This window comes from Chiroxiphia lanceolata, chromosome 19 (genome assembly GCF_009829145.1).
Source record: "Chiroxiphia lanceolata isolate bChiLan1 chromosome 19, bChiLan1.pri, whole genome shotgun sequence".
NCBI classification, from domain to species: domain Eukaryota; kingdom Metazoa; phylum Chordata; class Aves; order Passeriformes; family Pipridae; genus Chiroxiphia; species Chiroxiphia lanceolata.
Window position 1 is genome coordinate 9,497,182 of NC_045655.1, and position 15,409 is coordinate 9,512,590.

The 15,409-nt window shown below is 43.0% G+C and overlaps 1 protein-coding gene across 1 annotated transcript in view; it reads right to left on the reverse strand.

Moving 5' to 3' along the window:
* Window positions 1-2,010: 2,010 nt before the first annotated feature.
* PRKCA (protein kinase C alpha) overlaps window positions 2,011-15,409 on the reverse strand; it is a 145,652-nt gene continuing 132,253 nt past the window's right edge. The window contains 3 exon segments of the mRNA XM_032706569.1: window positions 2,011-8,566; window positions 12,541-12,681; window positions 15,062-15,169. Coding sequence (XP_032562460.1) covers window positions 8,402-8,566; window positions 12,541-12,681; window positions 15,062-15,169 — 414 coding nt within the window. The 3' untranslated portion in view covers window positions 2,011-8,401.

Consider the following 15,409-nt stretch of genomic DNA (forward strand, 5'->3'; position numbering starts at 1 on the left):
GTAAGGGGTGATGGATCAGGTCCTCAAACAGGAAAAATAGGAAAGATAGCACAGATGTGGAGCAAACACTCTCTCACACTCACACACACAGGAAATTCATTCCCAGCATGGGAAGAGATGGGTAATTTTTGCCAGCCTTGATGGGCAAGAAAAAGATCTAAAATACTTCTAAGCAAACTTTCCACTGTGGGGTCGTTTCTTTTTCCTCACCCAGGTATTGTACATTAAATTGGTTTTGGAATTTTTCCTCTCCTTCATCAGTCTGTGCAACATCTCCTGGGGTAGGATGTCAGGCACTGACTCAGGGACCAGTAATGAGCACTAGAAGTGGCAGCTGGTGCCTGACACTGTCACCCTGGCAGCAAATGCGACAAGTCCCCTGAGAAGGAGACAGTACTGACTCATTTCCCGTGAGATCTGCCTCATTCCATGCTCCTTCTTTAGGAAAAGCGGGGAAAAAAAAGCAAAAAATAAATTTTAGCAGGTAACTCTGTGGGTCCAGCCCTGCCACTGACTGTTCTCCCAGACAGATCCCCATTTCTTTGGGTGTAGTATCACTTTGGGAAGGTGACAAGTGACAGATGCAGGGGGAAAACATCCTTTTGAGGACAACCCATCCACCCTTGGCAACAGCTGCCCTGATTTGGGCCCCTGATTGATTTGCCTTTGCTTTACCATGGCTCCCCAGGGAGCAGGTGGGATTATAATTACCTTGTGGTAATTAATGCAGTCATCATTTTATAGCTACCCGAGCATTTCTCAGAGGAGATGGTTTTATTGGCAGCTCACGCACCAGCTCTGTAAAAGTATTCTGAGACTTCTCAATCAAATACCCAAAGCTCTAGAGTGAAGTTGGGGCTGGGGGAGGCAGCCACGGGTTCTTGTTGTGATTTATTGGGTGCTGGATGCTGGAAACAGTCCTGGTGGAGATACTCTCACGTATGGGATGCGACAGGCACAGAGAGATTCAGCCTCTCCTGCAGCCTTTAACTCTTTAATTTTTTCCCAAGCACCACCAGCCTAATCTTGCCTAGGAAATAAAAATGCACAGTTGTACACATTGTCCCCTTCCTCCCCACCCAGTCAGAGTGTTGAGCCTCACACTTGAGCAGCCAAGTCCCCACGCAGCCTCTCACCGCCCCGCTGTTCCTGCTGACTCATCCCGGTGGGAGCTGGGTGACTCTCCCTTCCCATGGGACCACCACCGTGGGAAGGTGCAGACCGTGGCCATGGGGTGGCCAGGGGCTCTCCCACCTCTGTGGGTCCATCTCCACCCCACCCACGCTCTGCCAGACTTGGCTTTCCCCAAGGATAAGTCTGGAGTGTGTTTAGAGATTCACTTCTAACGAGCTCTCGCCCAGAAGCCACCATCCCAATCCTGCTGGTGGCCCAGCCACAACTAGGGATGAATCCCAACCAGCCAAGGTGACAGGGATGCAGATCTGGCAGCTTGGAGAGCTGAGGACCCCCTTCCTCTTGCCCTCAATGCACAGACTCTCCGTGTGTCACCCCAAACTCCCCCTTCTGCTGTGCAGAAATATCCCAGCCCCTGAGGAGAGACGTGTTCGTGGGGCTCAGAAGCTGAGGAGCACAGACCTGCTGCCTCTGGAAAAACCCCAGGAGTTTCAACCATTCCTTTGGGCAAACCCAGCCAGACTTCTGCAAATTAAACTAACCTAATTACTGAATTGGCATGAGATTCAACCCACGTGAGAGCAGGCAGAAGAAGGAGTTGCCTGTCAAGTTGTCACAATATTTGTACGTGGCTTTCAAAGTTTGAGAATAAAATGATGTCAGTCTAAACAAGGAAAGTGGGTGTGGGGTGAACGTGGCTGGTGGGACTGGGAAGTCGTGTCCTCTCCCCCAGGAGTGCCCAAATAGGTATTTCAGGACAAAGGTGGGTCCCTGAGCATCATTAATCACTGAAACAACCCCCCTTCCCCTCTGCAGCCCCCATGGAGTCAATTTTGAAAGGGAATTCCATCAAAGGAGACCAAACTCTCACAAAAGTAATGATCAGTATTTTTATTCGTACACACTTGTTTGGAAACTACAATTAATATTTAACAAAAGCATTTCATGCAAACAAAGATTGAAGATATTGCGAATTATGAAAAGAAAAAAAAGATGCTGTAATTTGTACATCAGTCTTGCCCACTACACTTCCTATGGTATTTTTTTTTTTAAATCTTTTGAAAAATGAATGGCCTCTCCAAATTTTCTGCTAGCATCTTGCAAATAAATGATATGAAAATAAATAATGTTCTCCTCTGTATAAATACAACATTAGGGTCTTAAAATAATATTAAAAATACGAATGATTTCAAGGCAGGATTACTCCTTGTTTAAAAAAAGGGAACATTAAAGTAACATACAGTCATTTGAAAAGTTTCAGGTGTTCTCTGTATTGTGCAAAACCAAAGACTGTTGGGAAATGCACATTTTAAAAAGAGCCAACGAGCTTCATTTTGTTGAAATTAATTTTTTTACATTCATTTTGATAACATGGGAGAGAATAAACGAAAGGCCTGGTGGGGAACGAGCCATTGATTAAATTTGTTACCACTGCAGCAACACTTTTTTCTGCTCCAAGGCCAACAGCAATGGACACAAACATATAATTCATAATTTTGGTGATTTTGGGCTCTTGGCCCCAGCCAAGCTCTGGAAGGACGGAGCCCTTGGCAGTGTTGCCACATGGGGTTCAAATAGAGGGAAAGTAAATCCAAGAAATTCTTAGGAAAAAGCTTATATAAATATCAGAAACATAATTTTCCTTTCTATTAAAATGTTCCTGTCAGTAATGATTATAAAATTAATGTAATCTCAGTTGTGGACTGTCCAATGAGTCCTGAGTGAGAAATGAGCTCTAATAGCATCAGGCTGAGCATTATCAATGCTGTTGCTACTCATCCTGTTTAGAATCATTAATAGACTTTTAATTTATTTATTTAGGTCAACTGACATCAGTGGGAGAAAAAAACCACATAGTTTCTGGAGTAGTTTTCTTTCAAATTTGACCTACTGTGTCACAGACAAGGAAAAGAAAAACACAAAGACATAAATACAACACAGAAATACATTAAAATATCAACAGAAAGTATCAACCTGTCGTGGACGGACCAGGAGTCGTATAAACATTACTAGAAAACAGCTGTGCTGACCTTATTTATCCACAGGGAATCTCACCTCCCAGTGATCAGTTCTGGTAAGACTTCCATTGACACGGAATTTTTAAATTGCACATAAAAATCTCAGTAACTGGAAAAGAGGTGAGTGCAGCTGACCCACAACACAGTCAGCATCACTCCCCCTCCACACCCTGACTCCAGGTACAAAAGCTGGACTCCAGATTCGGTAAGAAACGTTACCAGATCGGATTTTATTCCTCTCCAAACGGCTTCAGCAGAGTTACTAAAGTTCTATAAAAAAGTAGAAACAGCATGGTATAGCCAGCAGTACCATGTGAATCCAAGAAGCTGATTTTAATAGTAAAAATGATAATAATACTTACACAACTCTTTTCAGGTTAAAAGTGTATTAGAAACATTGGCTAAGAAGTCCTCACACCTCCCTGTGAGGTAAGTAAGTATTATTACCCCCATTTTACAGCTGAGGTAACTGAGGCAGAGAGGTCCGTAAGTGGCCTCTCCCTCTCAAGGTTTTCCTGGGACCAGGAGGGCTGTAGTGCATGGTGATTATTCATGATAAGGCTGTTTAATTACTAATTGTTACTGGCACAGTGAGGAAATCATGCATGTTTATGGAGTCGAGTCTTATTTAATCTTCAACTGAACTATTTCAGATCCCATCTATGAGTGCAGAGCTGAGGGAAAAAAAGTGCTTTTTAGCTCGTCTGCTTATGGACTACTGGGCAGCTCAGTGCCTCCCCACAGGCAGCACAGAGGGGACACAGAGCCTGGAGCCCACACTCACGTCTGCAAAGAGACAAAAACCTATGTACAATAACTTATCCTAACGACTACAAGAACTGAAAATCACATTAAATATTTCCAGAAGTTCCCTGGCAGGTCCAAAAGCCCACTGTAAACTCAGTACTGTAAATATGGTCTTTCTACGCATCTCAAAGCTTTATTATTGGATTGTTATTATTAATATTATTTCCAAGGATGTGTTTTGCTCAATAAGGAGGCTCTCCCCCCTCTGCTCCCTGCATGTCTCCTATGGCATTTTACTGGGATTGCATCCGGATGCACCGGCTGAGGAAAGACTTTGCAAGTGGTACCACTCAATCCTTGGACATGTCACCTTTCCAGCTGGAAGACAAGTTCCTCTCTCACTTGAGTTATTAATTTAATAGAAGCCCAGCACTATTCAATTGAATTCACTTCCAAAGACAGGATGGATTTCAAAGGCCAACAGTGTTCAGATGTGATGAGTTTCTGTTAAACTAACAGCTGATCTCCAGAAGAACTTTCTTCAGTTTGTAAAGGGAAATTCAATTGTACTTTTGGAAAGAATGAAGGATCAGAAAGCTAAATTGCATTTCTGCTCTAAACTGCATTAAGGAGTATTTATTAAGGAGTATTTTATTATGGAGTGTGCTCTCTCCTTCTCACGGATGTGCCATCCTTGCTGAGAACGCCAAGACTGGCCAGTGGGTGAAGTGGTTATCCTGGAAACCCACCACCCTGCTCAAGTGGCTCAAAGGTGCACAAAAACACCCAGATGCCTGAATAATGCAGAAATTTGCCTAGGAGCCAGTTGAGTCCCATTTGATCCCTGAAAACCCCTCGGAAGTTTTACATGGCAGACCTCAGCAGGAACGGGGCTGCCCTAGAACCCCTTGGGACTCAAGCTGTGGGATGGAAACACAGCTCCCAGAACTTCTACCCGAGCTTCAGTGCAGTATAATTCTCAATTTTCCTTTTAGGAATCTTTGTGGTAACGTGGGTGTTGGGATTACAGTTGCTATCGAACACGAGTGAAAGAAAAGCAGCTCTAATGCCTCTCCCTCTGTTGATACATGTTCTCTAGAAACTCAAATCTTGTGAAAAATATTATATAAATAACATCTGCCTTTAAAAAGATATGAAAAGGCTTGCAGGATACTTAAGGTTTTCCTTGCCATTTTAAATGTTTGGATTCTGAGCAGCCACTGGGAGTTCTTGGGACAGGGCCGGTCCGAGCGCGAGCGCTCACGTGTGAGGGCACTGGGCAGAGCAATGAGGGGTAACAAACACTCAGCCCCTGCTTTATCCAACCCTACCTTGCTCCTGCAGGATCCAGGAATTCACAGGACCTTTTCCTAAGTGTTACAGACACCTACAGAAGACGGTGAGAGTTGTTGAAAACCCGGGGGCTTGAGGTAATGATGTTGAAGAGGAATTTCTGCTTCTACATCAGAAAAACTGGGGAACAAATCCAAGTGCTGAAGAGACTGGTTATGGGAAGCAGCCAGAAAATGAGCAGCTCTGTCCCAGTGCTGGACCAGCTCCGTGTCCTGGTGTGAACAGCACTGACTGTCACAGCTGTACCGGGAACAACCGCCCGCAGTGGGACTTCCCTGGACAACTCATCAGGAAAACAGACCTGTGGGAACATGTGCCCACGGGATCTCCTGCCTACTTTCTGACTTGGTTCAGCTCTGCCCCTGTTCTGCTTTTCTTATGCCCCAAACCCGTGTGCTGGCATTTCTCCCAGTATTTTCCTTTTTCAAAAGTGTCTTTTCCACATTCTTAAAACACTCACAATGCCGCCTCATGGCAGACTGACTTAGCTGAGAGCCCCTTCTTCATTCAAATCTGAGACACTCAGTAACTTGTTATCTTAATTCAGTCTATTATCTTCTACAGCATGATACTCTGATTTTCCTAAACTACATCAGGCTCATAATACTCAGAAAAAAATAAAAACTCATGAATGCTGCACTAGGCCACATGCTTTGTGGTGAATACCATCATTTCTGAACTATAGAATACACAAAGAAGAAAATGAACTCCCAGTCTTGGCTGAGAACATGTTTGACACAGAATTAAAATTTTGACACAGGCTTAAAAATTTTGCTCCTGAAATGCGTGAAAAATTTGGAGTCCTGTTTATTTAGGCAACAATCTGAGTTCCTGACAGTTGGCCAACACCCCTCACAAGCCGTGTGTTTTCCCACACCTTGGGATGTCACCAAAGCCTGATTGCTCCAAGATCAGAGCTGGAGCTGCAAAAGGACTATGACTGGGCAGCAGCTGGACTTCTGGAGTGCTGAAAATTGCCCAGAAAGAGCTTCTGAAGGCCCCAGGGGTGCCCAGACAACCCACAGGTGCCTTTCACATCCAACCACATTTCCCTCCACAACTGTCCCCCTCTCCACAGGTCACCCCTGCAGGGCCAACCCACCCCCCTTGGCTGCCACTTGGCAGGACTGGATCTTTCTGACAGAATCTTTGGCACAGGTTCCATGTTTTATTGTCACAAAAGATGGATTAGAAAGTAGATTCCCCCTCCCACCCTCCCCCGTTACATATTCTAGTATAAATTTAAGTCTTTTATGGCAAATATCTTACTTTTTGAATATGTTTACATGCTGGAAAAATCGTAACCAGTCTGCATGCAGCAACAGAGACATCATGCTTCTGGCATCATCATGCACATCTGACAGACAAAAAGTGCCTATGGCTGCTAAGGGGAACAAGGCAGAAGGGAAAAAAAAATAAGGGGAATGCACCAAATACTATTTTACATGCTGTAACAAAACCAAAATATGCACAAAACGTATTTACTGATATTTGAATTAATATCTTCTGGTAAAGTTGTAAGAGGAAATATCAAAATTTTTTCTCTAAGTGATAGGAGAGGAGAAGATTGCATTAATTACAGTGTTCATCATTGCAATAAAGTCTATTTCCTTCTCTGCAAGTAATAAGCAGATGTGAAATGAAAGCCTAATTGAACCTCGTATAAAACCTGCAGGTAGCAATTATTATTTAAAAGTATATCTACTTTTAAAAAAGAGATTATACCCTAAGCCAGTAACAATATCCAAAACCTAAAGTAAAAATCAAAACAACAGCAAGAAAACATTTAGCTAAATCTAAATGTGTCATTCAGAACAAGAACTTCCACAAATAAAGCACGAGTTGTTTTATAAAAGTTTTATAATACTCTTTATGCTTGATATATATGCCATAATATAGATCTGCTTATTATTAACCCTTATTATTAAGAGTTATTACTAAACATGCAAAATTCATTGCATGAAGCATATGTAAAGGTATTAAATTCCATTCTATCAATAAAACAGGTTTTAGGTGCTGCTTCTTTCAGGCTTGATTATTCTACAGCCCAAAGTTTTCTGAATTAAAACTGATTATTTTAAGACTAACACTCACTTGATTTTCATGAGTTATTCTGAAGAAATCAGGAAGTCACTCGGGGCTGCATTTTTTTGTTAATTTAGTACACATAATGCTTTCAATTTACTGCTCTACACTGCAGACTATAAATAAACACATGTAAGTAAGATTTAGGAGGAATTACAGTTTTGTTTTACATTCCAGGTTAATGAACTTCATAGTAAAATATTGGTATTAGAACCAGTTAACAGTAAACTCGAGGAGCGGTGTAAATTAAACCAACTGAACAAACAATGGCACCCTGGATCACAGAATAATCTCATGGAGATTAAAATTCACAAAAGTATTATTAAATTATTACTATTATCATTATCATCATCATTATTATTAAAGACAAAATTTCACCCTTGAGTTTATCACATGCTACTTAGCACAAGTCCCTAGAGATGTGGCCACCACTGGAGCGCTTTTGTTTGTGATCTCACGGGATCGGTTCACGAAGCCTCAGGGTCTGATTTGATTTTACTCCCCCCCCCCCCCCCCTGTTCCCAGCTTTCTTTTTCTGCCACATTTTCCAAACAACTCCTTTCGGCACTGTTTTTGCAATGCCTCTCCTCCCTGGTGCTGTCGCTCGGTCCCTCGTGCTGCTCCTGTCCCCGAAGTCCCCGGGAACTGCAGGAGGAACAGTCCCACCTCCAGCATCTGCACCCAAGGACTAAACATTCCAGGTGGGTTTTTTTTTTAATTCAGACCACGTGTTAGATTTTTTTTCCTAACACGACAGAGTGGAAAAGGGAGCAAAAGGACAGCGGGAAGTTACAAAATATATAACGTACCAAAAAATGGGTAAGTTTAGACAAGTCAGTGGCGACTTCTAGAAGGAGTAAGAGGGCACTGTACACTAATTTATGTCCCATTAAGACAACAACGCCGTTGCAAAGCCCAAATCCTGACTAAGTGGCCCTTCCCTCACCCTACACTCTCGAACCCTACAATTTCCAGGCCCAAATGGAATCAACAAGGCAAAAGCCTAAAAATTGTAGGGTTGGGGGCTGTTCCCCACGGCGGGATTTGTTCCTGCTTCTGCTGTTTCATGCTACATTTTCGACCAGGGGGTGCACGAACTGGGGGTTGACGTAAGAGAACCCTTCGAAATCCGTTTGGTCTATGTTGGCAATGACCAGCTGATCCGGGGGCGTCAACACCGGCTGTCCTCGCGTGAAGAACTTATCGAAGTTTTCGGCACCTTTGCCACACTGCAAGGGAAGAGAAAAACAGGGAAAAAGGCTCAAAAAAAAACCAAACCCCAGCAACACATTGGTAGTCCCAGCGTTTTGTCGGGACACGTGCGAGGCTTTCCCTCCTTTCTTAGGAGCGGTTAAGGGAAAATTTTCCTTTTGGATATTTCGGCAAAAAAATTCCACACAAACGGAGAAGTTTTAACGGGTGAGTTCTGAGGAAAAGCAGCCAAGAAAGGTTTCCAGCCATCAGCATGAGGTGATGAGATAAAGAGGTTTAAATGTTCAGGCTTACTGGGATACAGAAAGAAAAAGAAAATATTTTTATGGGCAGAAAGAGATACTTTCTCTGTCAAGTCATTTAATTCTTCTTAAGACCTTTATGATACATAATTAAATTTTTGTGTTAGTGTCTGTTTCCTTTATGATCTGCAAAAAGCTTAATGCAAATTATTTATATGCTTTGACTCTTCATTGTACAGCCTATAAACTCTTGTTAATCCATAAAGGACAGCATGGCCTCAGTCCTGGGGATGGTGGGAGGGAGCTGGGCAGGGAGCACATCCTGGGACGGGTCCTCATTACAAAATGTGCTATCACAGGTTTTCTCCTTTTTTTTTTGTCTTAAGAGACAGTTGTCTCGCAAAGCCCAGCCAAAAAGGGGGGTTATATATAGCTCCAGGCTGAGCACAACTCCTTCAGAACAGAAACCAAAAGAAATTAGGTTTGCAGAGAGGACAGTTTGGAGGAATGCAGAAAACACTTGATAGGCTGGGAGGTATGAGTAGAGGCGTGTTAAAAAGGATGAAGGTGGTACCAGAACAAAATTTAGCTTGTGTGCAAAAAAAGATGCATATTTGAGGAAAGTCAGGCATTGAATAATGTGGAGATGTCTGAAGGAAACTGCTAAATCTGCTCATCTCAAAACTACTGTAACAGATCTTTGAACAAAGTGTAGTTGTATGATGAAGGCACCGAATGTTTCTTCCTGTTGTCACTGACCTTTCCCTCCCTATCCATTCTTACAATATCCCTACAATCATGTGGATTTAGAGGGTAACACTACATTATTATCTTCAGACTCAGAGGTTAAATTAGAAAGGACAGAATAGGGCTTGTAAAATAGACCAACATTAAACATTGATTTTTTTTTTTTCTGAATGAATGCAACATGGATTAATCTGTGCATTTAAGGGAGAAGCCAACTGGAAAGGGGCCTGGATTCAGGGGTGAGATGTTTGGCTGTCTTGGAAACTGCCCAGTCACAGTTTCCAACCTTCTTGCAGAGCACCTGGCAGGTGCTGGACCTGGACCTGCCACCTGAGCCGAGCTCAGAACTTCTGCCTGGGGCTCAAGGTGGTTTGTATTTCAGACAACAAACACGTGCCCAGGTCCTGGAAATCAGTGCTCACAAAGGACACTGGCTCAGCCTTGCAAGAACGCAAGCACAGGAACACTGCCCCAGGTTCAAGGCTTTTTCCACATAGGGGTGGGTACCCTGGTGCCCACTGGGGCCAGTGCATTTTGGCACAGAATCTCTGGAGAACAAGAATGGAAACAGCTGAACTTCGACAAGGGGAAAACTCTGAATCACTGGTATGAAAGTTGATGTATCCCCAAATTAAGTTAAATTTATTCAGAGGCACAAGTCAGCTCAGAGCAGCCACAAAAAGGCTATTTATACAGGGAAGGCTTTTGCTAAAAAGATGATCTACAGATAAGCATCATCCTGCCACAAAATGATGCTCTTTTTTTTTTTTTTTTTTTAATTTTTTTCCCTCTTCTTTTTCAGCAAGTGGAAAGTATTCAAACAACTTGCATATTGAAACCAAACTTCCCGACTCCATTAGGCCTCTCACTATTGCTTGTATTAGTAGAGGATAAGAAATAAATCATGTGAAATATGGGTATATTTGGGGGGCATATATAGGAATTTATCAATAAATTTGCACCTTCAATTACATTTTTGTCCTCACAGTAAAGAGCAGCATTGCTGTTGTGAACATTAATGCAGCATTAAAGCCGAACTGCAGAAATTCTAAAACTCCTAACCTTAAAAATACAAGTAAAATTGGTCCTTCTTGCTATATAATCAGCCTATGCCTACAGCCTGTGAAATGTCAGTCTGGAAGGGAACACCTTATTTAAACCAACCAACTGCTGACCCAAAATCTGCAGCTCCATGTTCAAGTAAGACCGTGCCTGGGTGAGGAGGCAGCAGGATTATTCCTGGAGAAGATGCACCTACAAAGGTTTTCTGAAAAAACCCACGCCAAACAAAGCCTATAAATACATCCCTATCTTCAAACAGATTAAGGGTTGGGTGTTTCTTGCTTTCTAAAATCAATATCCATCCCTGGAGGCATTGAAACGTGTAGGGACATGGTTTAGTGGTGGGCTTGGCAGTGCCAACTCCAGCAGTGGGAACTGTTGGATTTGATGATCTTAAAGGTCTTTTCCAACCTAAACAATTCTATAATTCCATGACACTGATACAAATAGAATCAGCAACTGCAATAAATGAGTTTTACATAGGGTATGTAAATACCAGACTTGGATTTTAAATTATTTTTATCTGGGAGAGTTAAGGCTCCATATGAATCTGCCTTGGTGTATTTTGAAAGCAGCCTGTATGAACAAACCAGGTCAGGATAACCACAGGGATGGAGCACAGCTGCTCCAAAGAGGAGCCAGGAGCTGCCACAAAGTGTGCTGTGATGGAACCAGACCATCCTTCAAGCTTTTAGTACCTTCATGCTGGTGATACTTTTAACTTCAAGAAGAGTTTAAGCACTCAGCCCCTGAGCTAATAAAAACTTGGAGCTGTGAAGGTAGATTTGCTTTATGATCAGCTTTAAGTCTGACTTGAGAAGCATGTAATCAAAATCCTCCATAAAATACATCTAAAGAGCAGCTTCCCTTTGCACAGCCAGCTCTGGGGACCAGCTGGGCAGGACTGGCAGCACCACACATGTTCTTTTGTTCTTTACTTATTTACACCCTTCCCTGCGTGCAAAATCCACACCATAAAAAAGGGTATTTTCCCTAGCAAAACACCCTTCTCAGCTGCAACTCTCCTCCTGGTGATATGAAAAAGTCATTTGTATGAAGGAAGTGAAAATAATTCTGCCACTGGGTATTGGCATCCCTCTGTTCATTAATTTGTGGCTCACTAGTGTGCCTGTATTAGCAATAAATCAGTGTACAGACCAATCACCCTGCACCTGAAATGCCAGAGCCAGCCAGGCCTCTCAGCTGAAATAAAAAAGGGATAGAGAAGAAAGATTCAATGTTAGGACATAACAATTTACAGCTGTTCCTTAAAGCTTGTATTCTTGTGTGCTCTTTGCCTGTCAATAAACCAATACATGCTGAAGGAAATTCTGTCTCAACATGCCCAGCTCTCCCAATTCTATTAAGCAAACAGCTCTCAGGGTAAGGACATCTTTCCACTTGCTTGGATTTCTAAAATATTCCTATGGATACACGTGTGCCAACCAGTAACAAACATGAAAAGTAAATCAGGGATTACTTTGCAAACTGAGCGGACGTTGCTGGATGGGGATAAAACCCTTGTGCTGTGCAGCCTGTGGAGGAAATTCACCCCTGCAATTCAGATCCCTTTAATCACTGGCTTCAGATGTTGTTCAGAGGAGACAGTCATGAACCATGTTTATCACCAGCCTCACCACATCAGCCACTGATGTGAATATGCCAATTTTCCCCGTTTTCGGTGCCTCCCACAGTGCGTGACTGTCCAGGCAGGACTCAAACCACTGAGAGACTTTTTTGCAAAGGAACAAAGCACACTGGGCTACACCACAAGGTGCCAAATCACGAGCAGACTTACAGACTGGCCTGCCATAATCAAATTGCCTTATTTGAGCAGTGTCCCAGATCTGCAGCACCAGCCAGGCAGCATTAATGTCACCCCACGGGGAAGGCTGAGTGCAGGCACACTGAGCGAGGGAAGGACTTGGCATCTCACTCACCACTTTAGGTTTGAAAGGTGGCTGAATCTCTCTGTTTTCCAATTTTTCCCAGTCAATCCTCCTGAAGAAAGCATGTTCCCTGATGTCTCTTTCACCTTCAAGGCCACAGCCAAGGCGTTTTGCAGGATGTTTTGTCATCAGCTGTTGGGAAGAAAACAGCAAATGATTCAATTTAACGCTGGAATGAAAGTGAGACAGACTTTCCCCTGGTTGGGGGCTCTGTCTCCTGAAGATACACATTGCTAATGAAATTGTTTTGAAAAGGTAAAATTCAGCTTTTGAAGATGAATTTTCCTGTTTGTTCCCCGGAGACAGCACATCAGCACAAAATTAGGGCTGCGTTGGAGAACTTTTCCCCACCAGAGGTGCAGGTGATGCCCAGGACATGCTGCCATCCCTGCTCACAACTCCTGAATTTCGCCTTTGGTCTTTCAGTCTTATAAATCTCCAGAACAGCTTCTGCCTTATCTCAACAATCAATTAAACATAATAAATTCCAACACACTAAAGCTGTATGAAGTACAACCTCCCCACTCCCATTTCATTTCTCTGGGCTCGTTCAAGACATCTCATTACAGGGCCTCCAATTCCTTGGCACCCAGCTGCCAGTATCAAATCTGTGTTTCCTCCCTTGCATTCCTAATGACATCCTGGTCAATACTATACCCACTTGCAGAGATTAAGCAGACTTGGGGAAAAGAAACAACCCAAAACCCACCAGCACGGCGTGCTCAGAAAATGTAATGTGCTCCCTAATTAACAAGCTCCTCAGCATCTCCTCAGTTGGTGTGTACATTAGGAATTGTGCAATGTAGCCTTCAACTCTCAGTTTCAGTGTTGTGGGGACGTTTTAAAGCTGTGCTACAAATTATATATGATTAATGTGCTGCTGGGAGTGATACCTCCACACATCTTTTTAAAAGCTCAGCTGTACTGCTTTAGTCTCCTTCCAAATGTTGAGTTGATCTGACTCCAATTTTAAACCTCAAATAAAAGTGACTCCAAAGCAGTTTTGGGAAGGGGCTGTGCACTGGGCTGGAATCACAGCCTTCTTCAAGCCTAACAGCAACTTTCCCATTTTTGCTGCCTTTTCCAAACCCCTCGCTTTAACAGTAAGGGATAAAAGAAAACGTGAATATTGATTCTGGTAGTTTTAGTTCTTTCCAAAGTTCCTGCATTTACCAAGCCCAACAAGCTCTAAATCAGTGGAATGCATGTCAAGCAGACAAATCAATCCCAAGAGCACAATGGGCACATTTGTCTTGCCCCCTGGTGCCCAGTCCTGGGATTGCTGAGCTCCCACTGACTGCAAGGCTCAGAAGCTTTCTCATATTGACTTCTTAGCTCAGGAATAATGCTCACTGAAACCTGGGATTAATTTGTCAGTTGAATACAGCCAATGAACACATCAGTGTCACAGAGATTTGACCTTAAACCTCATGGCAACAGGGCAGTTTTAGCTTTCTGCCCTCTCTAGGTGTGAGCACCCAGAACAGCAGCAAGCAGAGGAGCTGAAAATGGGGTCATTACATCAAATTCAGGCTTTGCTGTTTGAAAATGTGATTGTCACGACAAGGCAATAATCTGCATGTACTTCACAAAAATATATGGTGTTTATTTTTTGCTACCCAGCATGTCTACACTGGGATAAGCTCCAAAATTAGCGTGGTCTTTCCTTTTACCTTGTTGCTTTAAACATCTTTCCTTTACTGTGATGATTTTCCTGAAGGGATTAATATCCAGCTCATGTATAATACCTCCTAATGGTTGCAAAGGATATACCAATTTAACTGATTAACTGATACTAAAGGCAGTGGTGTTTTATCAGTGTAAATCAGACCTCAAATAACGATTACAAACAGAGGGTTGGAAAAGCTGCAGACTGATGGTTCTCTGGAGAATCACGTGGAGCCAAAGGAAAGTCAAACAAACTGTTTTTTCCTGAGCTAATCCCCTGAAGTCAAATCTCTTCTTTTCCTCAAAATTTACAATCTAAGGCCAATTTTAGGCCACACAAGTCACCACTGGGTCAGGATTTCCCCACAGTTTCCTCGCATTTATGCTAAAGATTTTCACATAAGCTCACTTTACCTACATTTAAAAATTTGTGTTAGTAACTCTTTTGCTCTGCTCCTGTCATTAGGCATCCTGGGCTGAGGACTCTCTGGAGGATCTGGTATCCAGCCAAGCTGAGAAATCTTCTCAGCCTGCAAAATTGGGGCTGTGCTGCTGCGGGTCGAGAGGCAGAGTGGGTGGAGATGCTTCACACCATCGTCCCGTTTATAAATTCTCCTTTGGGTTTGGCAGCTACTGATCCTGACATTTGTTCTTGCCATAAAACAAGCAGGAACAGCGGGAAGAGCTGAACCCTTATCAGTGACACCAAGTGACAATATAGCTGAGCACTGCCTGACAGAAGTTGCCCTCAAAATACTACAGTGCCATGTCAAAGCCAGACAGATCCAGTTATTCACAAGGATTGCCAAAAAGGAACTTAATGGTAAAGAAGCATTTATCTCACCCCCTTGCAGATGGAGACAGCTTCTTTGGAGAGTGATTTGGGATAGGACACGTTATGCTCCATTATGGACTGGAAAAGTTCATCTTCGTCTTCCCCATCAAATGGAGGCTGTTGAAAACAAATCACAGGTGAGTTCCTTACTGGGATTTGCTCTTTTTTAAAAAAATTCTCCACTTTTTATGAAATGGTATGACAATACTATGCCCAAAGAGATCAGTACACAGCAGTGGTCCTTGTCCAGGAGCACACACCAAACTCCCAGCCATCTGCACCCTGAGTATCTTCATCAGTCTCAGGCTGAAACCCAGGAAAAACATTCATTTCTGCCCCCACAGGTTAATGAAATGT